This window comes from Haemaphysalis longicornis, unplaced genomic scaffold (genome assembly GCF_048455015.1).
Source record: "Haemaphysalis longicornis isolate Haplotype H1 unplaced genomic scaffold, Haemaphysalis longicornis Haplotype H1 scaffold_1, whole genome shotgun sequence".
In the NCBI taxonomy this organism is placed as follows: domain Eukaryota; kingdom Metazoa; phylum Arthropoda; class Arachnida; order Ixodida; family Ixodidae; genus Haemaphysalis; species Haemaphysalis longicornis.
The window spans coordinates 12,386,277-12,413,169 of record NW_027526203.1 but is presented as its reverse complement, the minus strand read 5'-3'; the positions used below and the strand labels follow the sequence as shown (position 1 = coordinate 12,413,169).

The 26,893-nt window shown below is 47.4% G+C and overlaps 1 protein-coding gene and 1 long non-coding RNA gene across 3 annotated transcripts in view; one reads left to right on the top strand and one right to left on the bottom strand.

Annotated features, from left to right (window-relative positions):
* The window catches only part of LOC144175182 (STING ER exit protein), a 60,160-nt gene extending 51,090 nt beyond the window's left edge, over window positions 1-9,070 (top strand). Inside the window, exon 7 of the mRNA XM_077704288.1 lies at window positions 8,875-9,070. Coding sequence (XP_077560414.1) covers window positions 8,875-8,937 — 63 coding nt within the window. The 3' untranslated portion in view covers window positions 8,938-9,070. The remainder of the gene's footprint in view (window positions 1-8,874) is intronic.
* Window positions 9,071-16,753: 7,683 nt separating this feature from the next.
* On the bottom strand, window positions 16,754-25,818 carry LOC144175173 (uncharacterized). 2 transcript variants are annotated; one of them, XR_013323626.1, is made up of 3 exons: window positions 23,648-25,818; window positions 22,004-22,289; window positions 16,754-17,081 (listed from the first exon to the last, which is right to left on the bottom strand). It is a non-coding gene; the product is annotated as an uncharacterized LOC144175173 (long non-coding RNA). The 2 variants fall into 2 exon arrangements; XR_013323627.1 differs by having other exon boundaries at window positions 22,004-22,286.
* Window positions 25,819-26,893: the final 1,075 nt, after the last annotated feature.

Here is a 26,893-nt window from a genome sequence, read left to right as displayed (position 1 = left end):
TCTCAAGGCACAGAACCACTTCGAACATTTAAATTACAAGCAGCTGACTGGAAAACATACAAAGAACTTTCCAGGCTACCCCCTACAACAGTATGCCATTTAGATGTTGAAGCAGCAAGTTCACTGATTACAGCCCACATTCTTGACTCTGCTCAGAAAAGCATTCCAGAGGCTACTTTTAAAACTCTCTCGAAACTCGGACAATGGTGAAATGAGGACTGCGCGCGTGCACGGTCTGAACAGAACAAGGTGTGGGCACTTTTACGCCGCTATCCCACGGCCGACAACCTTCTCAAGTTTAAGCAGGCAAAAGCTAAAGGGAAGCGTACGCGACGTATGGCAAAAAACGAAAGTTGGACAGGTTTATATCACCTATAAATTCTTATACAGATTCTAGGAAAGTCTGGACTAGAATAAAGAAGCTAAAAGGATACAAGAGTCATCCTATTCCCCTAGTAAGTAGTGTGGGTAACTCTGTAAAGGATCAAGCAGATGCTCTTGGGAAACACTTTTAACATGTATTCAGTTCCTCACATTATACACAAACATTTTTACAGCATAAGAAGGCAGCAGAGCGTCAGCCCCTTCTTGTGAACCTACGCTCGAATGAGGGATATAATGCTCCATTTACCATGCTTGAATTGATGAGTGCACTCTCGACATGTGGTAAGTCAGCCCCTGGAGCTGGCCGAATCAGCTATGACATGATCAGACACCTACACAGTGAAACCCTGCATGCAATACTCTCTCTCTTTAACAAAATATGGCAAACAGGTCGCTTTCCAAGAACATGGAAAGAGGCTATCGTTGTACCGCTTCTAAAAGAAGGAAAAGAATCCTGTCTTGCTGCGAGTTACAGACCCATCGCCTTGACGAGTTGTTTATGTAAGCTTCTCGAAAAAATGACAAATCGGCGACTATTGTACTTTCTCGAGTTTAATAATCTGTTAGACAAAAATCAGACAGGCTTCAGGTCTGGAAGGTCAACTACAGATAGCCTGGTTGCATTTGAATCATATGTGAAAGACGCCTTCAACCATAAGCAACACTGCTTCTCTGTGTTCTTTGACATGGAGAAGGCGTATGATAGAACATGGCGATACGGTATATAGCTAGATTTGCAGTCATTTGGCCTTGCCGATAATATGCTCAATGTTATTAAGGACTATCTCTCTGATCGCACATTTCGTGTTCGTGTGGGTAACGTGCTGTCTAGAACCTTTGTTCAAGAAAATGGTGTACCCCAGGGGGGAGTGCTGAGCCGCTCACTTTTTCTTGTTAAAATGAATTCACTAAAAATGTTCTCCCACGAACTGTCTCATACTCCACTTATGTTGATGACATTCAAGTTAGTTTTAAGTCCTGTAATTTATCGATATGTGAACGCCCAATCCAATTAAGTGTCAACAGACTGGTTACATGGGCTGACAAGAACGGGTTTATGTTTCATGCTAGGCGTTGCACTGCTGAGCACGAGGTCGCGGGTTCAATTCTCGGCCACGGCGGCCACTTTTATGATGGAGGCGAAAAGCAAAAACGCCCGTGTGTACGAGATTTCGGTGCACGTTAAAGATCCCCAGGTGGTCAAAATTAATCCGGAGCCCTCCATTACGGCGCGCCTCATTGCCTGCGTTGCGTCGGCGCGTTAAAACCCTACAATCAATCAATCAATCAATGTTTAATGCTGATAAAAGTGCTGTTGTGGTATTTTCCAGGCGGCGTGGTGTCCATCCCCCTCCTTGTATTACATTACAAGGTCAGCCCATACCAGTAAAAAATGAACACAAGTTCCTGGGTATTTTACTTGACCACAAACTCACATTTATACCGCATATTAAATTACTAAAAACGAAATGCCTGAAAACGAACATTTTAAAGGTACTATCGCATCAGTCATGGGGAACGGACACAAAGTGTCTGCTTTCACTTCTAAATAGCCTAGTAAGGTCAAGGATTGACTATGGATGTATTGTATACCAGTCTGCAACCACAACAGCACTGAAAATGTTGGACCCAGTATACAACTTGGGGCTTCGCTTGGCAACAGGTGCATATCGAACAAGCCCCATTCCATCCCTTCACGTTGAATCTAATCAGTGGTCCTTGGAGTACCAGCGCACTTACGCAGCTCTGATGTATGCTGCAAAGATTATTTCTAAGAAGGAACACCCTTTGAACGCAATTATGACAAACAACACTAATAATAAACTTTTTGAAAATGATCATCCATAGCACCACCCTTCCCTTTGGCAGTGTCATGCCTCTCAAAGGACCTACAAGTTCCTCTTGCTGAAGTTTACTCCACCTCCATTCATGAGTTGGTTGCTCCGTGGGACATTTGCCCAATTCAGTGCGACATGTCTTTCAGAGAACTGCAAAAGAAAAATGTGCCAAACTTTGTTATTACTCAGCACTTTCTGTCACTCAGGGACAACTACAAGGCAGCTGAATTCTACACAGATGCCTCGAAGACTTCTGCAGCGGTGTCTTGTGCTGCAATTGGCCCCATATTCACTTTGTCCAAAACAATGAACAGGAACACTAGTATATTTACTGCAGAGGCATATGGTATCCTGCTAGCTTTGAACCACATTCTCCAAAACAAAATTAAGAGCTCAGTTATATACACAGACTCACTGAGTGTTGTTACAAAGCTTTCATCTCTGAAGGCTAGTAAAAACCCAACTTTTAATGCTGTTCTAAGAGCTCTGTACTCGGCTTATAGTCTCAAGCTTGCTGTCGCAGTGTGCTGGGTTCTGGGCCAGTGTGGCATTGCTGGAAATGAAGCCGCTGACCAAAGTGCTGCAGCTGCTGCCCTTCGGGAAAGCATAGATATTAAGCTGGTTTCATATCAAGACCTCAAACCTTATGTGAGGAGGAAGCTGCGAGAGCACTGGCAACAACAGTGGGATAAAGAAATAAGCAACAAATTGCATGTCATTAAACCTAAAATTGAAAAACCTCCTTCTGAGAAACATGCTAGATCAATAGAAGTGGCCTTATGCAGACTTAGAATCAGCCACACACACATCACACATTCATACCTGTTGACTGACACAAACAAGCCACGGTGTCATCGATGTGGAGGGCAGCTATCTGTCCTTCATGTGCTTATTGAATGCAAGATGTGCAACATTGAAAGGAAACGTCACTTTAATGAAGTTTACACATATAATATTCCCTTGCACCCTTCATTATTTCTTGCAGACCATCCCATGTTCTCTTACAAAAAAGTTTTTAGCTACCTTGCAGACGTAGATTTTTTAAAATACATATCTTACTGCCCATAACCTCACCTGTGCTCATGACGTGTTGCAAAACAATGGCGGGACCTTATGTGCTTGCATTCACTGTGTTTTAATGTCGCCCTATATAAGCACCCTTTCTCTTAGTATCCTCATTATGTTTTAACATGGCCCTATACACCATTTTTCTTAGAAAATTTTTAATCTAGTGCCTTTGTTACAAATCTTTCTTATCTCATTCACGATCGTCATGGCGCTCTTTGCCTTTGTCGGCCTTGCGCCATTAAACCTGAAATCATCATTGCTTGGTACTCCAGGAATCTGGAGCGGGCACGATGCGCTTTTGCGGGGGGGGGGGAACGACTTGTACTGGAGTTGCTGTACTGCAATCACAGGCAACGACTATTCAGAGCCTCGTAACTCAGAAGCAAGGACTTTGCAGGCATGAACAGTAGGACGTGAAAGTAATCATGGACCACGATAAGGCACTTCTTCAGAAGCACATAACCAGCTTGAAGCGTGAATAATATGTAACGGAAGGAAAGCTCGCGCTACAGTCGCCGTGGACAAGCCTGCGCTATTCAGTGTGGTCTAAAAAACAAGTAAACATGTAGTAACCATACACCAACTGCATTAAAAACAGCCAGAACCGCTTTTCATTTTAAAGTAACGGAAGCGCTGTCAAAACGGCGGCGCTCTTTATCGGAAGCTGCCCTAACATGTAAACATCCGGTCGCACGATTCAAAATGCCGGCCAGAGTCGACGGCGACGGCTCGAAAAAAAGATCTTATTGACGCAGTCGCAGATTACTCTGTGCAGCGGCCTCTGCAAGGCGCACTCGTCGAAAGCGCGATTAGGATGAAACTTGCCGAGTAGACGGTGTAGCAGCAGTGCGTTAGTGTGCGCCGACATCTCCGCTTTCGCAAAGCCAGGGAACGTTCGGAAACTCCGCTCGACTATTCGAAAAATCGAATAGTGGATATTCTATTTGCGAATTGAATTATTCGCAGAGGTACTATTCAATTCGTATTCGAATATTCGAGTACTCGCACACCCCTACACATAACACAATCAGGTCCTGTACACCGGTTGCCGTTTAAACCATCTCACATTCACACATTCAGTTTCAGTTGGACCTGTTGCACTGCACACCACTTTTATTCAATGGTTAATTTTTTGGCACTGGTTGCCCTTTGTCAGACTTGAGCAGTTGAACAAATGATGAGTTTTTTTTTTTTTTTTTAATGAGTCAAATCTACAAACTGAAACTAAGATAAAACGGTAGTGACAAGAAATACTCGGCAACTTTACCCTGCAAAAGAGGTTGCAATTAAATAAGTTAACGCCCAGCAAAGGTGTACACAGAATGTATTCCGGATATTTACACCTATATTTACCATTTCATACCTAACTAAATAGCCGCCGCTTAAAAGCCCTCGCCAATTCCCCCCTGGAAGCTACAAGCTACTTCATTAAGGTTAAGAAGAAGAAAATGTGGCAGTTTTCTTGTGAATAGTTTTGGAAATTTCAGGCAAGGCAATGATGAGCTTGCTTATTTCGTGGGTGTCTTGAGGCGGCGTGCCCAAGAAGAACTGCTTATGCTGCCAAGAAGACTCGCCTGCTCTTCATGTACAGTTATAGTGTTCTTGAAGCTCTGTCGCACATGTTTCATGGCTTTTCTGCTAAAACTCTATTGTACTATTCTGGGAAGGCAATTCCGATTAACAAGGTTCGCACAGGTCCTTGAAAACCTTGAAAACCCTTGAATTTAGAAGTGTCAATTTCAAGGCCTGGAAAGTCCTGGAATTTTTAAAGGGTCCTTCCAAACCCTTGATTTTTCTGGAGATAACCAATGGCCCTATCTTTTAAAGTGAACGTTGTGAATTTTAGGTGTTAAAAATGTAAAGAAACATTGTAACAATCAAGTTTCAGTGTATTGCGTGAAATTTACGAGTTGTGGATTCTCATTATTACGAGGCAACATTGGGAGCAGCACCCCTTAATAGAATTCATGTCACGATACAATCCCGTGAAAGCCGGCTTCTGTTCTCTATCTTGCATGTTCCATCTAGTCTGTGGACGGCCTTTCATTGCATGTTTGCTCTGCCTCATACGCTTCATCTGCGTTTGCTTTTACATGCAAATGGTGGACGTGTACATAGTTCATCCTGCCTTGCAGCAACACTTGCTGAGTTAATTTCAGCTGATACTCTTGCTGACAAAGCAGGAGATGCAGGCAACGTTAACTAAGTTTTGAAATCAAACAGCCTCAGCAAAACACCAAGAAAAAAGAAAAACCTAAATACAAACTATGAAATAAAAAATAAAGCTGGGGGAGCATTCATGAACCCATAGCGCCTATCTAAATGTGCATTAATGTTCTTAGGTACTCGGCAATATCAAAATTTCGCATTTTGTAGAAAAAGTTATAAATAATCCCAGATAAAACATAAGATGAGGACCTTGAAAATGGGTTTTCTGGTCCTTGAAAGTCGTTGAAAACCCTTGAATTTTTGGTTTTGATTCCCGTACGAACCCTGGATTAAGTTTCCATAAGAATGCCATATCAAATTGAGGGTTCCAATTCAGAGAGAGAGATAGAGAGAGAGGGGGGGGGGGGTGCGGGCACCCTTTAGTTCGAGTGTTTCATTTGCACTCGCGTGATAAACTGTCCTTACTCTTGGCGCACCGCTGACAATAGCTAGCTCTACACCAGTGCAGTTAGTTGTTTCTATTATAACATTGTGCAGATAAGCAACTGCCCTTTCCCTCTTTGTACCTCTGGTGGTAGCAAGCTGCGATGCCCTACATTTTCACTACCTGCATGTTGTGCTGATAAGCAACCGCCTGCTGCATCGTGAACGCAAGGTACGGATTTAAAAAAAAAATCCCGGTTTGCGTTAATTCTTATCACATCTCAACATAAAACAGCTTTTTCTCTTATTGTGGCATCCTTTATTCTATACGCTAAGAAACATAGCCGTGCTGCCTCACAACACATACACAAAGTAAGTTAAGGTCTGGCTCGCAGGTTTGTAAGAACGTGCACCAGCATCTGGTGTGGAACAAAGATAATATAAAGACTGTGTCTGTTTTAAGTGGCATTCGTTTGGGTTATGATAAACAAAAGAATGTCTGAAAGATAGGTTGCAATGTGGTTGGATTCACGCACGTTTTGTTTAGTGCAATATCGCTTACGGTACGGATTTCAGCAGCTCCCGCAACATACGTTATAAGCGGTCCACACTGTGTATTGACAGGATTTTTTTTTTTCCGCTTGAGCTAAATTGTTTCGTGTAAGGCTTACATGCGCTGTGCCTTTTTGCACAGCTTCAGGTCGCACAAAAGAGCCAACCCAAAGGGGCATGTCGTGCGGCAGGGCCAGACTTTATTGTGTATTATCGTAAATTTCAAATTTTCAAAAACTTGAATACTAAAAATGCACTGCAAATTGAATTGAATAGTGAACACTATTCACGAAGCATTTGCAGTTTTGACTTTTGCATACCTCTTTTGGGAGAGTGCTTGTCGTCTCCTGGTGTTTGGAAGAACGCATGCCACAATAAAAAGGGTTGTCCCAATGCCACTGGTGAAGCAGGATCAAAATGCCAGCTGTTCTTAATGCCACCTTGTTTGCTTGTATTGCTGAAGGCGGTTGCTTAGTGGCACGGCGTTCTGGAAGAAACAACTCGCGGCATGACAGCTCGCTATCTGCAGAGGTGTGTCAAATGAAATGGTGGTTGTGGGCATTTCTCGACTCATACGGCCAACAGTGATGCGTGGACGAAAGGGTGCCTTACTAATGCGAAAAAATTCTGCCTCATGGAGAGAAAAACTGACTTTGTGAGCAGTGGATGGCCATGAAGTTCCACTTGCCTCTAACCAGAAAAGAAAAAAAAGCTGTGGCAGGAGCTTGTGCGCTTGACGGGCCAGGAGAGCCGGAATACTCGTGATAAGAGGAGCTCCTGCGTCGGGTGGGCCGCCAGTTTCTGCATGGGCTAGAGCACGGTTGACAGCACAAGTGCTCCTGCAAGGCTGAGGCAGAGGTGAGGAAGAGTGCGGAAAAGAGAGCAGAACACCAAGAGCTGGGGCTGCTGCTTCACAGGAATTGTCACCCAACTGACGTCGCATCACGCATTCACAAGTCTTGGATATGTATTGCCAAGAAGAGCCTCCATGCTTTTTCACTCAAGCCGTGTAGGCGGACTTAAGTGCCCCAGGGAATTCTTTTTTTTTTCCTTTTCCATGGCCAAGTTATGGGGAAGAAGGGAGTGCATGCGACATGACGTGGCTGATTCTTCTTTTTTGTTGTGGTTGTTGTTGTTGTTTATTGTGGCCCTGAAATTACCTGCCAGCTGCTTCAGTCAAGCAGCAGGTGCCCCAAAAATCTGCCCCATACACCGTGCCATCGAGGATGCCGGCACTTTGCATACACAGTGCCTTCCAGTAGCTGGCCTATTTGCTGGCTTGGGTGTTTGCTCTGGAGGTGCATGCGTGCCTGCAGTTACTTGATGAAGTTCTTGGGATGGTGCGTTCTGTGGCCTGCCTGCTCCGTGGTGCAGCTTGAGTGGGAAAGTGGTTGTTGTGTCAACTGAAGAAGTCTATCCTCAAAATTTTAAGCCTCAGTGAAACCAACATTTTTTTCGAAGCAGCAAGATCTACTGAAGGTGGTGAATCGGTCATACCTGTGAATACTTTCCCACGACATTTCTCCCTTTGTGACTTTTTTTTTTTTTTTTTTGCTGCATTCACTTATAACATCTATTTTGAAAGTTTTACAGCAAGAACAAGGGTTTATAGAGACGATCTAACTGCCTTGAGAGCCTTAGCACCTATGTGGAACAAGCAGAACAGCGTGTTACAAAATGTAATCTGGTTGGTTAGAAGACGACGACACCGAAGCGAAGACGAGCAGCCACCGCACGAGCAGCCAGGCTCGAGACATCTTCTTCATCAAGCGAATAACGCTAGCCGCTCGAACGTCGTCAATAAAGCGGCGTCCTCTTACCCTTGCTTGCTTCCTGGTTTTCAACACAGCGTGTCAGTGTAGCAGACTGCTGACTTTGTATCTCTGCAGGGTGTATAGTACATGCTATTTGGCACGCTAGGTAGCTTTGAATAAATCCTCAGATCAATTCACACCCCTTTCCCCATCTATGGATAGCTGGTGCCTCTTATTCCTTTTTCAATCTTTGTGGCTACCTTGCTCTCAGTGTCAGAATTACAGATGTGTGAGAGGGTAACCATAGTCTGTAGCTCTCTGATCAAAGTATTTGTCAGCTGCTGGGACCTTCATGTTACACGTAGAGCTACCCTGTTGAAACACAAAAGGCCTGCCCATTTTTGGCATTGGGATAGACCTTGAAAATTTGGGGGAGGGGAGGGGGGCAGCAATAGGCCCCATCTGCACCTCCCCTCCAGTGGGAGTGAGCTTTGGGGGGAGTTATTTTCTTGTGTTACTGCCAGGACCAACTTGGCCACAATACCCACTGCAATCCATTGACTGGCAGGTATGTTGAATGTGAAGGTCAGGGAAGTTGTCCTTTGGAATGGCGATGTCTGCCTTAGAGGCGATGCCCCCTTTGCTGCTCCTCTTTTGGCGACTCACTGTCACCCTGTGTTTTGCAGGCTGCCCTAGGGGACCAAGACGCCAAGAAGAAGCTGGTCCGGGGCACCCTTATAGACAAGTGACACACCGGGCTGGCTGGGGTCACCCTGCAAAACTGGGCCACTCCTTGTAAATAAAACATCCATGCACCAACAGTTGCCAAAGCACGCTGGGTCAATAAATGATGAGCACTGCTTTGCTTCGGCAGACCGTCTGGCTTCGTTTCACTTGTGCTTCTTTTTCCCTGCAACAGGGAAAAGCAGGAGCAAGAAGGCAACCCCCTGGCAACTCGAACATTCTGCTGTGCCTACTGCAGTTGTGGCTGGGGCATTCTACTGCTCTGCACAAGGTTGCAGGCTTAAATGGGCCCTAAATAGGCTTCTGAAGGTCGCCATTTCAATCGCGCAACCGCTAGAGTACCCCTTCACGACAGTGTATACCAAATATTACACCTCTGCGTAAAGCAGGGGCCGCACAAACACGCAACAAAGATGCTTTCTTTCTTCCTTGCTCACCTACTGCTCTTCCTTGCTGCCACACTGCCGTGCTCTGACTTGCGACAGACTGCTTGTGACGCACCCTGTGACGCACCCTGTGACGCACGAAGCTCTCAACAGTACGGCTGCGCTATTGGTGGGCCCCATTAAATGCTGTAGCTGGGAGAAACGCGGTTGCGCGCCTCGCTCCTGCACCGGCGGCACGGCGTATGCACCGGCCCCACGGCATATTCGTCCTGCACCGGTGGCACAGACGAATGTAGATCGTTGCCATCCGTTACACGAGCTTAGTTGAGTTTGTAGATATAGCGCCGCTTACAAGGTATGAATAACGCTGAAAAACACGGAGCATCTCTGCGGGCACAAATTCCCGCTACACGCGTGACCGCGGCAAGCATCTGCCTGCACGGTCGACAAGCAGCCCCCTGTGCGGTGTATGCACGATACGGCATACACCGCAGCAGCTAAAACTTGTCACCGCTTGCCAGAGCGGGACTATTGCTGAAAATCAGTTTGTAAATACGTGAAAGGGGGTGATAGTGCAGTGAAAGATTGCGCAGGGGATTGTCGTCGTTGCGGCCTTTGGAACCCTGTTTAGGGCCCCTTTAATTCTCGGCCACGGATGCCGCGCTTCTCTTGGGGCTGCTGTACCAACAACGCTCTCGTGTACAATGCTTGAACTTATCCTTTAACGGGCCATGACAAAATACAAGGTTGTTTTAGTTGAAAGATTTCGTGTTCTATGGTGCCCCCAGTGCTTGTCCGAAAGCAAACGATGCTTTATTCACTGCGAAATTAATCAATTTAAGTTAAAATTTTGATTCTCGCGCCATAACGTGAGTTTGAGTGACGTTTCCAATGACATCATAAGAAGAGGTCTATCAGCTAAACTTGGTGTGGAGCGGAGACTTGCTTACTGTTAGTCAACCTAGATGGCGCCACCACACCGTAGCAAGCCGTTTTCTGACTTTGGTTTTGTTTGGGACTGTATTTAAACCTGGCTTGTTTTTGTTCGTGGAGAAAATAATCGTTTCGTGAAACATGGTGCTTGCTCGACAAATATGTTGACGTAAGCCACCGTTGCTTGCGTGTCAATGGGCCAGTATTGTCTGATACAACCCCAAAGCCCCGCAGTGCTGTGCAGCTAAACCAAGCATAGTGCGTGCAGTACGAACAGCAGCATACGCATCGGTACTTCTATGTTTAAGTGTGTTTTCGTAACTTTCACTGTTTGTTCCACCATTCTTACTGATATAAAAAGAATGTGCCCTAATTTTAAGCGCAAATAGCTCGTTCGGCAAGCTTATAAGTTGTTCCTAATTTGTGTTTGCTTTTTACGGCCTCCGCCAATCGTAGAGCTTGCTGGTATGACACCATTGGTTCTGTTGCGGGAAATGAGCTAGTGGGTCTCATGGCCATTCCCTTTTTTCCTAATTATGCAGCTTATTTGAGCGAAGTTTATGTTGAAAGTGGTGTCAGCATGATTCTAACGAGGCAATCTTTTGAATGAACCAAACTGGCCCCTTTAAGGTCCCCTCATGGTCTCTATAGCTCTCCACCACACAAACCCTGGTATTCTGAATCCTTCCTTCGCTCGAGCCTCCAGTGGAGGAGAGCTCTTCAGAAGGGCTTGTCCCGTCCACACCTCGTCCTATGTGTTTTAAAAAGCGCATCTGTGTGAGTGGAGGAGATCCTTGAAATCGATTTCTCCATGCAAGAGCATTGCGGAATCCTCCCCTCAGCTGAGCGGAGGGAGCAAATGTAGTGGGGGGGGGGACTCGGAATACAGCCCAGAGTGTGTCATAAGCAGGGTGTAGATTAACCTTGTTCAGCCCAGTTTTTAGCTCCCAAAAACCTCATGTTGCCTGGCAACGGCAGTTTAAGCCAGCTTTTTTCGATTTGTTGCAAAAGTACATGTGCATAAAAATTACGACAGCTTATGGAATTTGTTTCGTGTGTGGCACTTGATGTAGTGGTTGGCTGTTCAGTAGAGTATGCCTTAGCTTCCGAATGCTGCACAAGGATGAGCTTCGTAGACTTCTGTGTGAGGTCACATAAAGGGTAGAAAATGTTGGCTTGTGAATGTGGCACGGTTGCCGTCCTGATATGATTGGGGCACAAAGGTCTCATTGCTAGGCGGCATGCATGTTTGTTGCCTTTGTTCTGTGAAAGAAGCCTTGGGCACAATTGAGCAGAAACTTAGCTGCACAAGACAAATGGCTGAAGGCTTGGTTATGACAAATGCCCCCTTTTTTTTTTTTTGAAGTAGAGAAAGCACAAGATCTGGGTTGAGGTTTTGTTGAAAAGGGAGGCACACAAAAAGCAAGAAAAAGCCATCCGCTTGGGAGTGTAAACAAACCAGGTCATGTATACTATCAGATAACCACCGGTTTTTTTAGCGAGTTCTGTAATAGTGAGTGAGTGAAAAATGCGCGTAGCGGGTGAACAACCATACATGGGGAAACAGCGGTGTCTTTCCAGTCACGAGGGGGAGGGGGGAGGGGTGTCCTTTCAGAAATTTTTGAGCTCTGAGGGTGGCGGCTAGATGAGGCTACTAACTGTGCCCACAAATAAATAACAATGGCCAATAATTGTGTTTCTGTTGCAAGCTACACACCAAGCTTATGCGGCTTCTCGCACCACAAGTGATCAGCCATGTTGCACAGTCCCTAACACAAAATGAACAAAACAGTTGGAAGGTCTTGTGAAGTAGGCACAAGCATTCAGAAGTTCTTGGATTTGATTTTAAAATGATCCCTTTATTAGGTTTTTGTTGTGTGGCTGCATTTTTGTTTTTACTATTTTCTTCCTTGCATCCCTCTCACTCCCCAAAGTAAAATTGTGCGTATGCCACAGACGGAAGTCTTCTGTTGTTGAGAGTGACGACTTTACAAAACATGCGCAAGGCCTCTCCACAGCTTGTGTGCCATTTCATTGGAAGGCAGCTGAGCACGATGCGTAACATGCACATTCAGGGTATCGACAATCACTTAGGTTCAAACGGGATGATCCTCATCCCATTTTGGGAAGCCCTCCGGAATATCACTGGTGACGCACATGCTGGTCTCCCAGCACTTGAGGGCATCATCCAGTCGAGGGCATGAAGGACTGCCTCCATCGAGGCGCCTGATATTTTCACGCATAACCGGCCCTGAAAGAAAGAATGAGCATCAGCCAGCACCTGGTCGAGGTTTGCACCACAACCATCGCCTGTGTCGAACCCGTTTCCGGACCATTGCAACTGTTCCAGATGGCGAAGACCTCACAGTTCACGTTCTTCTTAATGCCTTGTGGCGACCCGATTTATGGATGCGATCCCTGGTGGCGGTTAACTGATGAGAAGGTGGTCACTGTGCCAGGACCTTTCAGGTGACCACTCTGCTCACCACTCCAGAGCTTGAGCTGTGCACCATTGTCCAGCTGGCCAGCCACAAGTACCTGCCGAGGCATCCACGCATTCACTAACAACACAGTAGCCATTAGGGGTCTCCATCGGACCAACCAGATAGCTGAGCAGCTCATCACATCAATGGCTCTGTGCCACACTGCAGCTGTCTACGGCCACATCATCACTGTTTGGGGCACGCAGAACACCTCCGTAACAAGTGTACCCCTGAGTTGTCGAGTGAAGCTTGCCGAAAATTCTGCCCCAGCTTGATGGCTAGGTTACAGAAAAGTTCTTGCTTGATCCCAAGGTTGAACGCTGTTGCCACAAGCAGGGACCTCATCAAGACCTATCAACGATGGTGCTGGCTAAGCCAGATCTCGTGCCTCCTGGTCACCCCCCCCTGCACAGCTCACATGTTAAGTAATCGAGCACACTTTGGATACACTTTAGCAGACGACGCCATGTCCAGGTGGAGGCAAGCCACCCAAATCCATTTCTGGTACACGTGCAGACGCTGACACCCAGCATTGAACCTGTGGTGTGGAACCAGGGAAGTCTCACAGGGGCTGGGTTTTGTTAGTCACAAGGACTGGATCTGCCTTAAGGGCCGCGTAAAAGAAACTCCAATCTCATTGTGGAGCTTTGTGCATAACGATGCATGGTAGGGCATTACTGACCGCTTTTGATATTCTCACTCCCCTCCTTTTGCCATGTATCCTACAGCCATCCCAGCTGTGTCATTTGATTCGGACAGAATTTGAGAAGAGAGGCGAGGGGGGAAGAGGAGTGTGGTGGAGGGTGAGGTGGAGTGGGACGAAGAGAGGAGGGAGAAGATGCAGCAGAAGAGGTTGGGTAGGGTAGGGGAATAGTGAAATGGTGTTGGACAAACGGGATGAGTTAACAGAATATGTGATGGGCGGTGGAAGAATGGAGGAGGAAGAGGAAGGCAAATGAGTGATGGCGAAAGAATTGAAGAAAGGAGGGGATGTAAGGAGCGGGTAGATATGAGGGAAAAGAGAGGGGAAGCAGATGGGGAGGTGAGGAGGGGGAAAAGGAATGGAAATAGAATAGGGCAAAGGAATAGGGGGTAGAGAGGATGTGAAGGTTCCCACAAGGGGAAGGTTTGAGGTGGAGAAAGACATGACATGAAGGGGTGGTGGAGTATATAGAGGGTCGGATAGAGGGAAGCTAGAAGTAGAGGGGACAGAAAGGACGAGAGAGGGAGGACAGTGTTGTGCGAGTAAGGAGGGGAAGTGTAGGAGGATGACAATGAGAGGGGGGGGGGGAAGGCAGTATCGATTCAGGCCTGGTAGCAGAGGCAGCAGGGGAGCGGTACAGAGGGGGTTCAAAAGGAGGAAGGAGGGAGGTGGGGCCGAAACACTGAAATAATTAGATGTCAAAACAAACATATGCCTGACCAATTTTGATTCAGTGCTTAAATGTAAGCTAGTCGCCTTCACTTTCCGCCTTGATTCCCCCAGAATCGGCGTTCGCCTTTGCGAGTGTCAGTGACCCAGAAGCTGGTGTGCTTACTTTCCTCACGTGTCGTGTACGCAGAAAACTCCGCCGGCGCAACCCCATGCGCATACGCGAAAATGCCGGGCTGGAGAGGAGTTAGAAGCAAGGCGAGAGAGATTAGCTGGGTTTATCGCTCTGGTAGCGAGCGCGGGCGCAGCGAGCGATCGCTACTGCGTGAAGCGACATAAAGCGACGTCACGCGACGTCTTCAACGCCTTGCAAAGGCGGTGGCGGCGCGGGCGGGGCAGCGTCAACTTGGCAATGGCAAACGCGTGTACCGGCCGCACGTTACTTCGAAATGTGTAGGCCACGCGTCATACCGTATTTACACGATTGTAGGTCGACCCTTTTTTTCAAATTTGACAATCCAATGTTGGGGGGTCGACTTAGAATCGAAGTCGAACCGTCTACCGCTAGTAGCGGCAAGAGAAACGAGAAATCGGGGGTGCTACGAGGTGGGGACAGCTTTGCACCCTCGTTCCCGTGGTTATGGTCTACAGTGTGAACCGCATGGGGCGTTTTCTGCTCGCGGAAATGTGCCGCGCTGACGCTGCCGCGAATTTCACCCGCATGCTGCGCGCTACGCGATCGGCGGCGGCAACATGGCGGCGCCACCAGCCGCGAAGAGGTGCGCGTAGCTCCAGCGACCGCTTTTAACCGCTCTTTAAGATATCACTGAAGGCACAAACGAAGACGTTTGTGCATGAAAGGAGCTGATAATGTGGTCCAAAACGGCGTTAGGGACAGCGCCAATCAAATATCCGCCACCGTGGTAAGCCTAAACATCGGCGGCGCCAGCCGGCTAAGGCAAGTCGTCAGGCTGCTCCCACTGCCGCGCTTGTCACGCGTCATACCGAGGTAGAACGGTAGAACTTCAAAGCAGCAGAAGCTGCCGCGCGTGCGGAAGCGTCGACGCTGGCGTGAGAAAGTTGCCCGCGCAATGCCGACGCGATGGTGGGAGGTTAGTAAATCGCGCGCGGCCGCTTCCATCAGTCGCCATGTTGTTTGTTTTGTTATCGCGTGGCTGTGGCCGCTGCCGCTTGCTTCGATGGTTGACATCTCACCGCGGGTGTGCTCTTCCCGGGTGTGCTCTTCCGGGTGCTTTTACAAAAGCTTTTCTTTTTTAACATCTACCACGCATACCGCGAGCGCACGGCTCTTGTGGGAGCATCGATCATTGATGGTAGGGTAGAAACGCCGTGTGGGTTGACGGTAGAGCTTCTCTTTGTGATACGATTTTCTAGGCGGCGCTTGCATTTTTTTTTTTTTTTTTGAGAGATGCAATTTTGTGGGGGTCGACCTACATTCGAGTCGACTTACAATCGTGTAAATACGGTACATACTCCCGATGAACAGGCAGCGAGTGTGTACGGGAATGATCGAGCTCGACTACCGCGTGCCGATGCTGCAGCCCGGCCACAAGAACAAGGCTCGTGTCTCGTGTAGCCGAGCGCAAGCAGCGACAGCTAGCGTAGCGCGAGGATCGCGCAGTCGCAGCACCGGTTACACGTTACAGCCACTTGTGCGGTGCACGTCGTCCGCGCACAAAAAACCTTATTACGCAAATGCTAAGAATTTTTTTTTCTGAGACGGTAAACGTATATATCAATACACAAACAGTTCTGCAAATTCCCTCCTCTGGGAAAACTGACCCTGCAATTGAACCTAACGCGAAACTACTGAGAGTTTGCACTTGCTTTCGTTTATACTTCCCCGAAATAATCCGGAACTAGTTCTTTTACAGTGTGCAGATGAGTAGCTTCAACACCAGGTTCGAATTTCGCTTCTTGTCCACCTCCCCCCCCCCCCCCCCCCCAAAAAAAAAAAAAATTACGCCCACCTCCCCTCGCGGGAATTCCCCATGAAACGCAAAAAGGGCTATTGTAAATCTAAAAGACATCTACACAAGACGATTCGAACTGCTTAGAGACATCTTGGCGAAGAAGTTTATAAAAGCCGTCCTGAAGAAGTCTTGTAGCTGTGCTAACGCGACGCTTATAGCCGTCTATCTGGGTGCTTGCAAGACATCTACAGGACTTCTTGTAGGATGTCTCAGCACCTTCTTGTTGACGTCTATACAACTTCTTTTCAAGGAGTTTTAAGACCTTTTCAAGAGGTTTCAGGAATTACGTTATCCACGTTTACTCAGGGGTTCCTTCGTGGCACCCACTAAATTCTTTCTCTGTACACCACAGGCTAGCCTGAAATATCGCTACGAGCTGTCCCCACAACTGACGCACCCAGCAGCTGCTTTTGGAACACCGACTCGACTGCCCGCTGTTCTCCGAATAAATATCTTTGCTTAAACTGGCACGCAGTTTCAAAGATACTTAATCGGAGAAGGGCTGGTCATTGCCGAGTGTTCTGGAAGCAACCACTGGGTGTGTTAATTGTTGACAGCTGGCAGCAACATCCACAACCGGCCTGTGTGAACAGAGAAAGCATCAAGCGGGCAGCACAACTGAGGGTGATGTTAGCACAACATAAATAGGGGGTATTCGCATAAACTCTTAAGAATAGAGTTGCTTGATGCCAGCTAGGTCTCATTTCACATGTTTTGTGTCCTGTGTACAAAATGATAAAATCAACCTGTAATCTTTTGAAAACCAAGCTTTATTTGTAGTGCAACATTAGGTATATGCATTAAAGCAGAAGGAATTACAGGAGAAAGCTCTCACAAAAAAAGGTAACCGTCAACCCGCTATATACTTGTAAACAGGGATGATAGCTTCATGAGGCAGTCATCAGCAGTCTGGCTTGTTCCCATGAAGCTGAGTGTCCTTGCTTCTTGCCTCCAGCCGTGTTGCCCGTGACAGCAGGATGCCTGGGTAGAACACAAGGCACTGTGTCACTTACAATGTGTACCAGTAGTGAGCAGTGAAAGGTATCAGACAGACAGCTACTTATTAAATTTCGTTGATGCGAAAGCAAGCTAGACAAATGGTTCGTTGGGGCGAGGACTGTGTTGCACTGACTTCTCTGGCTAACTGATGGGGAATTGGAAATTTTTCGTCGAAACGGAAATTTCGTTGAAGCGGAGTTCGTTGTAGTGGGGTTCGACTGTATTATTGATGGGTATAGGTGCCAGAAAACAAGTATAAGAATTAAGGTCGCAGTAATTTTTATCCTTTACCAAAATGAATGAATTTCCAGGAAGGCAGAAAGGAATGTGCACCAGCAGCTGTAAATTGTCACACCTAGGGATGGACACCAGTATGTCCACTCGTGTGGGGAGTGGGGGAGGGCATGACAGGCAGATAGAGAGGAGACAAAGGCACGAGGGGGTATTATGTTTTACGCGCGGACGCTACACAGGCGATGAGGTGCGCCATAGTGGAGGGCCCCAGATTAACATTTTGACCACCTGCACGGGATCTCGAGCACAAGGGCGTTTTTGCTTTCGACCTCTATCAGAAAAGCGGCCACCACAATTGAGAAGTGAACCTGCGACCTCAGGCTCAGCTGAACAACGCCTTAGCCATTGACGGCGGGTTGTAGGACACCGAAGTGAATTTGTCAAGCTGCTGTCTTTTTTGTTTGAACTGTGTATAATGGCTCAAATAAACACACTTTTCATCGTTTATCCTGTCGATAAGGCGGTATTTATTTTATGAGGCCTGAAAAGGGAAAAACTGCCATGCGCGGTCTTAGGCAGCCACAGCAACTAAAGCAGTGACGTTCATACAAGTTACTACGTAATTGGACAATGTCCAAGATTAGAATTCAAACCAGTTTGTTTCGGTTCTGTAAAATACCGTATTTACTCGCATAATTTGCGCACCCTTAAGTTTTGCTAGGTTTACAGAAACAGCGCCAAAATTGTGAATTTAGTATATAGAAAATACCGCCCAAAAACAAATAAACCACTTAGTGCTATGGGATTTGAGCTTGCGAATTGCATAACAATATACCTAGTGCTCCAGATCACTCCGCCATAAGCCAGTGTTGGCAAGGGCATAAGTATAATGTATATAATGTATACCCAGTTCACATTTTTATCTAGGTTCGGCATTCCAAGCAGCCCAGACGACTATTTCTTGAATAGCGCTTCTGCAGTAAGCACCCCTCAAATTTTCACAAATACCTCACCTTTAGTGACTGCATTCCTTTAGCAGAAAAGCGTTCATAGATGTGTGATCGTGCTGGTGACTGCTGTGCTAGTTCACCCAGCACAAAAAAGCGCTTCATGCACCCTGATTTTTCCCTGTATGGTAAGTTTCAGTTGACATTATTTTCTTAGTACCTATACTAAGTATGCAAGCTTGGGCTAGTTGGTACATTCCGAAAAAGAAAACTGCGATTAAAACGAGGACACAAGAGAAGACGACTAGACACACAGGGCGCAGACTAGCAAGTGATTTTTTATTTGAGTGAAAAACACATCATGAAGGAAACTGTGATCTACACATGTGCGATAACCTAGGGCACAGGACTAAGATGAACAACCAAATCACACCCAAAAGTCCAGTCATGAAACGCAATCTCGGTGCTTAGTAGAGACACCGACGGTGAACTGACGCAATCTTCGCCTTTTTTTCAGAATCGCGTACTGCAAAAATCTCCCTCCTGCGCGCACCCCTGTAATGCTTTGTAAATTCGCGTGCTTTGAGGCGTGGCGCACAGCCTTTGCAGTTCTTTACAGTGGGTGGCCAGGTTGCTGCCAGTAAAAGTGCGGAGGCTGTCGGCGTGTACCCTCAGTCGATCATTAATGCATCGGCCCGTTTAGCCAATCTGCGATCATCCACTGGACAAGGGGGTTTTGTAGACGACGCATGCTTGACAGTTAAAAAAGCACTTCACATGTCTTTTCCAGCACCCCGCATGTCTATTTTCTTCGGTGTTTACATGCTTACACAACTTGTGTAGCTTGTTAGGTGCCGAAAAAACAACACTAACCCCCACCTTTTCCCTAGCTTTCTTGATCCTGTGCCCAACATTATGAACGCAAGGTAAAACGGCCATCTTGTCGCCCTTGCCCCGTTCACACGTCGTCTTCTTGGTGCGTGACTCGACAAGAAGCTTATCGCCAACTGCCAAGATAAGGTCGCAAGGAAACCCTGCTTCCTTCAGTCGCTCCACCTGTGAACAGAAACTCGCCTCAGCTTGGTGTGTGCACGAGCGTTGCAGCGCATTCCCGAGAGCTGACGTGAAGTGAAGCAGTCCTTTCTGGATCGAGGGGAATAGATCCAACACACATGGTCACAGTTCACCTTGGGCTCCATATCCAAAAACTGCATCAATCCCCCGACCGGTGCTTCTATTGTTTACGAAAAGACATTGAGGGTGGAGCGAAAGAGTTCAAAACACTTCTTCAACTTGATGTGTAGTGCCCTCTGGATTGAGCTGCTACAGCACTAGGAAGTCGTCAACGAAGCGGAAAATCTTAATGACGTTAGTGCAGAGCAAGGGAAGCAACTGATGAAGTTGTCGAAACGTGCGAGTAGGAGGTCACTGAATATTGGGGCAAGACACGACCCTATACGTACGCTGTCCTTAGGAACATAGGAACGACTGCACACCCCTTGAATTGGCTCAGCTGGTTGGGTCGCTGCCACCGTTGCAGACGCCACCATCGCCACCGTCGCAGAGTCAACACCGCCGGTTGTGCCAAATCCTTCGGGCCTCCGTATGAAAGATTCGGCACAACCGGCAGTTGTGACTCTGCGACGGTGCCAGTGGCCCAACCAGCTGAGACAATTCAAGGGGTGTGTAGTCGTTCCTATGTAACTAAGGACTGCGTACGTATAGGGTCATGTCTTGCCCCAATATTCAGTCACCTCCTACTCGCACGTTTCGACAACTTCATCAGTTGCTTCCCTTGCTCTGCACTAACGTCATTAAGATTTTCCGCTTCGTTGACGACTTCCTAGTGCTGTAGCAGCTCAATCCAGAGGGCACTACACATCAAGTTGAAGTGTTTTGAACTCTTTCGCTCCACCCTCAATGTCTTTTCGTAAACAATAGAAGCACCGTTCGGGGGATTGATGCAGTTTTTGGATATGGAGCCCAAGGTGAACTGTGACCATGTGTGTTGGATCTATTCCCCTCGATCCAAAAAGGACTGCTTCACTTCACGTCAGCTCTCGGGAATGCGCTGCAGCGCTCGTGCACACACCAAGCTGAGGCGAGTTTCTGTTCACAGGTGGAGCGACTGAAGGAAGCAGGGTTTCCTTGCGACCTTATCTTGGCAGTTAGCAAGAAGCTTCTTGTCGAGTCACGCCCCAAGAAGACGAGGTGCGAACGGGATAAGGGCGACAAGATGGCCATTTTATCTTACGTCCACAATGTTGGGTACAGGATCAAGAAAGCTAAGGAAAAGGTGGGGGCTCGTGTTGTTTTTTCGGCACCTAACAAGCTACACAAGTTGTGTAAGCGTGTAAACTCTGAAGAAAATAGACATGCGGGGTGCCAGAAAAGACACGAGAAGCGCTTTGTTAACTCTTCTTGAACCGCGCGGTTTTAAAACTTAGACAAGGGAAGGGCACACAAGGATGGGACTTGCGCTTTGCCCCGTCCTTCTGTGCTCTTCCCTTGTCTAAGTTTTAGAACAGCGCGGTTCAAGAAGATGTATAATCAACTAGCCCCCATTTTAGCCTTGCTTTTTCAACTGTCAAGCTGCGTCGTCTACGAAACACCCTTGTCTTGTGGGTGATCGTACATTGGCCAAATGGGCCGATGCATTAATGAACTGAGGGTACACGCCGACAGCCTCCGCACTTTTACCAGCAGCAACCTGGCCACCAACTGTAAAGACTGTGCGCCACGCCTCAAAGCATGCAAAGTGACAAAGCGTTACAGGAGTGCGTGCAGCAAGGAGATTTTTGAAGCGTACGCGATTCTGAAAATCAAGGCGAAGATTGCGTCAGTTCACCGTCAGTGTCCCTACTAAGCACCGAGATCGCGTATCGTAACGGGACTCTTGGGGGTGATTTTTAGTGTCCTTGGACTACCCCGGCCCTCACCTTGTTTGTTTATGTGCGAAGCAATTGCACATGCCTAGTGTAGGGTTCTTTGCCCCCCGTGTTGCGCTCAGTCTTTTGGCTGTGGTTTTGGTTGTTTACCTTTGTTGTGTGCCCTAGGTTACCGCAGTTTCCTTCATGATGTGTTTTTCACTAAAATAAAAAATCACTTGCTAGTCTGCACCCTATGTGCCTATTTGTCTTCCCTTGTGTCCTTGTTTTATGTGCAGTTTTCTTTTTTGTACATTTATTAACTTTGATAAAGCTTCTCCCACCTTGAATTGGCCTTTGATTTTTTTTCACTAGCGTACCAGTCAGTGGAGCGTCGCATGTGTGGAGTGAGTTAAAACAGAATACAGTCTACAAACTAACAAACTAAAGGCAGATATTTCCAGGCACAAACGGGTCATGGCTTAGTTTCAACTGAGCAAACAAATTAAGACGACCCGCTGGCGGCCAGAAGACTATACGCTGGACCGACTGACTCTGTCGGAGGGTCGGCGAGCTGCACAGTAGTGCAGCCAAACCATCTTGTTTTGATGTCACACAAAATGTCAGGAAATCAGCAAGAAGTATGCGGAGGAAGGCCGCATTTTTGAATTGATTATTTCTACCGAATAAATTCACGTAAATGCCGCGAGTGGTGAAAATATGGCCTACAGACTCCAGACTACAATTCGCACTAGTATTCCTGCAATATTTACAAATCACTTCAGTGACGCTTAAAAAGGGGTATTAAAAAAGACGCACACGCACATGCACAAGAGAAGATAACAAACAAACAAACCCTCAGTTCCTCAATGTTGTTCCAAATCAACCGGGCTGGGAGGCGAGGCGTGGGGATGACTCCTGAGGCATCCCAGGACCTTGTGGACTTTGTCCCGCTCCCTGGCACAGCCCGGCAGCAACAGCAGCTGGTCCAGCAGCCGAAGATTCCGCCGTGCGGCCAGCAGCTCGCCTCCCTGTTGTTAAATCTGGCCACTCTCCATGGCCAGCAGGCAGGGCTGTCAGCCACCTCCAGGTGGTGTTTCTCTGCTTGGAACCCACCTGGGGCACAGGACGGCTGAGAGCTGCTGGAAGGGGAGGAAAACAACTAAGAGGAGCCCCAAAAGCAGCATCCTGGGCACACAGAAATGTTTAAACAAGTAAAATGCCTTCGGTACAGACGAGTTCAATACCATTGCAAACTTTCTCCATAAACACACGTTTGCAGCTAGATAATATGCCATTCTCCTTCTGTCATACTGTTTTATGTGACAGGAGACAACTAAAATGGAACAAGCAGTAAGGCAAATGTGCAGTCTATTAGCTTCATTTTTAGCTCAGACAGAAATTTACTAAATATGCCCATTATGAATATCTCAAGACAACTGATCACATCAACAATAAATGCAGCATGGAGATATGGTAACGGTCAGTGGCAATGCAAATTGTCTTAAATTGGCCCCACTCCAGCTTTATTTTTGGTCCAGATTACAAAATCGCACGACATGCATTTCATACGGGTTTTTGGAAACAGATGGTGTATTAACTCCAACAATTTGTGTTCAGAACAACGACAATTCTTCCGTCATTTCCATTGTTTTCTTTGGAGTTATGAGTAGGATTATTGTATTGTTGAGTTTTAGTTTGCGGACGCACCATAATGCGCAACAACTGTCTAGTATTTGTAATGTCCATACGCTAAACTGTGCTCTTAAACGCACTGACCTATGTAGGATTTTATCACATCAAAGGGACCTTACAAACGATTTCTGATTCAGTCTCTGTAGTCACATGTGTTATCTACTGGCTATTTTCCGGAATCTGTAAGAAACATTGCGTACATGCGGACTTACAACAAACTTCTTGTTTTTTTTTTTTTTTTTTTGTCATCTTGGTAGCAGTGACAAGACAATGAGTGGAGCCTGGAAGAAACTACAACTCTGTCTGGTCAACGTGCTCTCAGACGCTTTCTTTTACTATTATTTCTTCTCGGCCAGTGCGTCATATATAATCTGAGAATGTGAGCGAAAAACAAGAAAAACGGGGTTACAGCATGAAAGGCGCCAACTATAAAAAAAAAAGTACAGTTGCTCCCCCCCATTTTGCCTTAATAGGGTATTTACATTGCACTCCATCGTTGTGCTGTGACATCACCAAAATTTTTGAAAGTTTTGGGCATCACTAGTCCATAAAGGCTCAGCGCGAGCTCGGCTGATAGCCTGTGCATTCGTTGTACTGCTTGTACCATTTCAACAGTTTTCTTTAACGAGAAAGGTAATGCCAATAGTTTGCAAGCCCAAGCGTGTACTTCTTCACAAATTGTGGTGCTGGGCACCGGCGTGTGCTGCGCACAGAATTCGCCAAACTACGGTACTGTGCAGTGATAGCTCATTAACGACGACCGCAAGAAACTCTGCTACTACTTATCACGCTAGTAGCTACTCACCTTTGTTCGTGCAGAGTCGCTTCCGGACGCTTGGGGAACCGTGGCAGTCTTCACGCATACAAAGGCTTGAGCAAGGTATTTTGGAGATGCATTTAAAACACCATTTACCTATTTACTCTCTCAAAAGCATTTTTTTTTTTGCGCAAACAACCTTACAAACGCAAGAGCAACTCTTAGGAACGACAAACGCGACCAACGGTTGTTGTGTTTGAATTGAAGCGACAGAGGAACCCCTGGTGGTGCTGAAAACTACTACCACAAATGCATAAACTAAAAAGTAAAATATTTTCGCTTAATAAAAAGCAAAAAACGTTTTATAAGCCAAGTTTTTTTAAATGCAACAAATTACTCCTTTATTGCAATGTTTAACGGATTTTTATCTTTTTTTTGAGTGAGCACTCAGCGCGCGCTTTTTGAAATTTGCAGCGGTTCGGTTCTACAATTTTGGATTGAATCAATTGGAGTTGCGCCTGTCAAAATGCTTCTTTAAGTCTTCGGTACTTTGCCCATGCGTTATCGGGAACTCTGCCTATCTTCGGCACCGTGTGGAGCAAGGAAGCAACGAGTTATTTTCCAGAAAGGTGTAATAGGGTCGTCTGCTTCGCTGAACGCTAGCGAGCCTTTTTGGTAGAAAATAACTTTCGCTATCCCAAATGTTCCCAGTTGGATGCATAGCTGTCCATTTTTTCAGCTCCGGAAGATGCTGCTTGATGTGTGCAATGTGAACGCCAGCCTAGGCCATAATTACTAGCTAATCACTAGCGCCACCTTTAGTGCTATTACGCCGACGCAGCGCAGCTCTAGCCCAAGCGAGGTCTGGGACGCGCTCGTTAGTGCGCGTGGTTCAACCAGGTTCAACTCCACAGTTGCACAAAACATTGCAGTCCGATTCGCCTCGCCATGCCTCTTCAATGCTCCAGCCTTCACATCTTGCGCAGTCGATGCCCGAGCCTCTGTGCAACCACGCAGCCACGCAAGTACGCCAACGCTGTAACAAAGCCGGCCTTCGCCGTTGGACCAGTGCGCCATTTTGTCTTCCTCGCCCAAGCGTTTTGCACCGTTCACTCGCTTGCCTCCTTGTGCGCGTCCGCGCTTGCTTGCTGGCGGACGCTCCAGCAAGATTGTGTTTTGTGTGTGACCGCCTGCGTGTATCCGGCTCGGCGGCATATCATGCCGGGCATTCTGTGGGAGCGGCTCGTCTCAGTGACAATGTCGCGCCTATTCATCGACCTCATACGGAAAGAATTGGCACGGCGACAGCTGGACACTGCCACTTTCAAAGAAGAGATAATTCGGCGACTGGAAGCCGACATTCGGCAGCAGCATGAAGCTAGCCCCCCCGGTTGAACCGAAGGCTTCTGCCTCGTCCGCCGCGGTGCCTTTGACGCTCCAGCCACGGTACTTAACCTTGCCAGACACAGTGCCAAAGACTGCCTGCAACATGATCCGTTGGTTTTGCCAGAGCAGCCGCCATGGCAAGTGTTAGTAGCCCAAACATTGCCCTCACGAAGTGCCCCTGTCGCATGACACCGTCGCATCCGACGCGGTGTTCGCGCGCCATCATCCCAATATTCCATCGTCCCGCTTCGCAGCCAGCCCACTCCCAGCCAGCACGCAGTTATAAAAGGTACATTGGCCGAACACAGAGCTGTTTTTGCTTGCCACAGCGGTGATCTTGACCATATCATTGATATGAAGCTCCGTGTTTACCTGCTAGCGTGTTGCCCTACAGTCGGCGCTCATACCGGTACGATGGTGAAGGCAAGCAGTTCCTGAAAACTCAGGGACCCTAATGAACCATGGCTTTAAAGGGCAATGTAATGAGCTACAATCAAAGCCATCATCCGTGCCTTGCTCATCGCAGCCAAGCAGCCGCTAACTCTACAGCTTCTGTGCGAATTCAAAACGAGTAAAGGCCAGGAGCTTCCATTCAAACAGTACGGCGTCTGTGGCCCCTCCGCTTCCTTCTGAGCCTCCCGGATGCCGTATGCTCGACACGGGTGGGTGGCGAAACCAAGTTCTGTCAGGCCAGTTCTCACAAAGGAAGTCAAGCACATACAGAATTCCTTCAACAGCCAGAAAGAGGTCATACCGTCGGTGAACCACCTGCCAACTACTTTCAGCCCAGCCAACAGCAAGCCCAGCATGCCGAAAACTTTGTCCATGGACAGAAAAAGTGAATAACGCTCGTGAGCCAGCCACCTACAGGTTCCAAGCCCGTCAACAGCGCCAACCAGGCGCGAGCTGTGCAGCAGCCAACGCCCAACTCGAGCCATCTGTGGTACCATAAGAGATTAAGGACAACTTGTGCCGCACCTGGCTGACCACTTCGTGAGTGGCATCGATGTACTTCAGCTGGACAAAGCCCATGCCTGAAAGTTTTGCAGCAGCACCGACCATTCAGCATTTGGCTACAAGACAAGCAAGGACTTCCTGCGTAGCAATTGTGGCATACTGTGTGCCACATGCAGCTCCATGAGACTGTTTGAGAGGGTGTCGGCAACCTCCTGTCCAAGGACAACTGGCACGCCTTTCACGAACCTCGAAGCCAAGGCTAAGGCCCTTACCATGCTTCAGTGTGCATGAAACTGCCAGTGCAAGGAAGCAGGACAGTGTAGACTCACCTCTGCAGTCAGTGCAGCCACAGCTTAAACGGTACAATGCGCTTATTGGCTGTCTAGCCACCTAGATGACTTGGTGCACGAGTGAAGCGTGCGGCAGTGTTTCCCCCGCGTGTATGAGTGTTGTGCCTGTTGTGGACAATGTGCGGATATTACTGTCCACGAGACGTGGTCAACCAAACTGGTGGGGCGGGGTGCGAGCAGCCAGCCACATGTGCTGTAGTCATTGGGGGATCACTAGCGTCACCTTCAGTGCCATCACGCCACGCAGCTCCAGGCCCATTCGAGGTCTGGGACATGCTTGCTTGTTTGTGCTTCATTTGTGCCCGCCTCCGGTGTGGTCAATCGTGTTGTATAATGTTCAAATAAATGCGTTCCTTTAAATAACTCCCATTCGCCTCGCCATGCCACCTGAATGCCCCAGCCTCCACGCCCAGCCCTCGCAGTACCGCATACGGTGCAATTCATGAATTGCGAGGAGGACCAGAGATAGTGCAAATAAAGGTAATGTGGTTTTAGCAGCACAATATTTACAACAATCGAGGCCTAAACCTAAAAAATAGCCGCAGTGATTTCATTGAATCGGCAGATTTGAAGATCCACGGCGGGTAAAATGGATCACAAA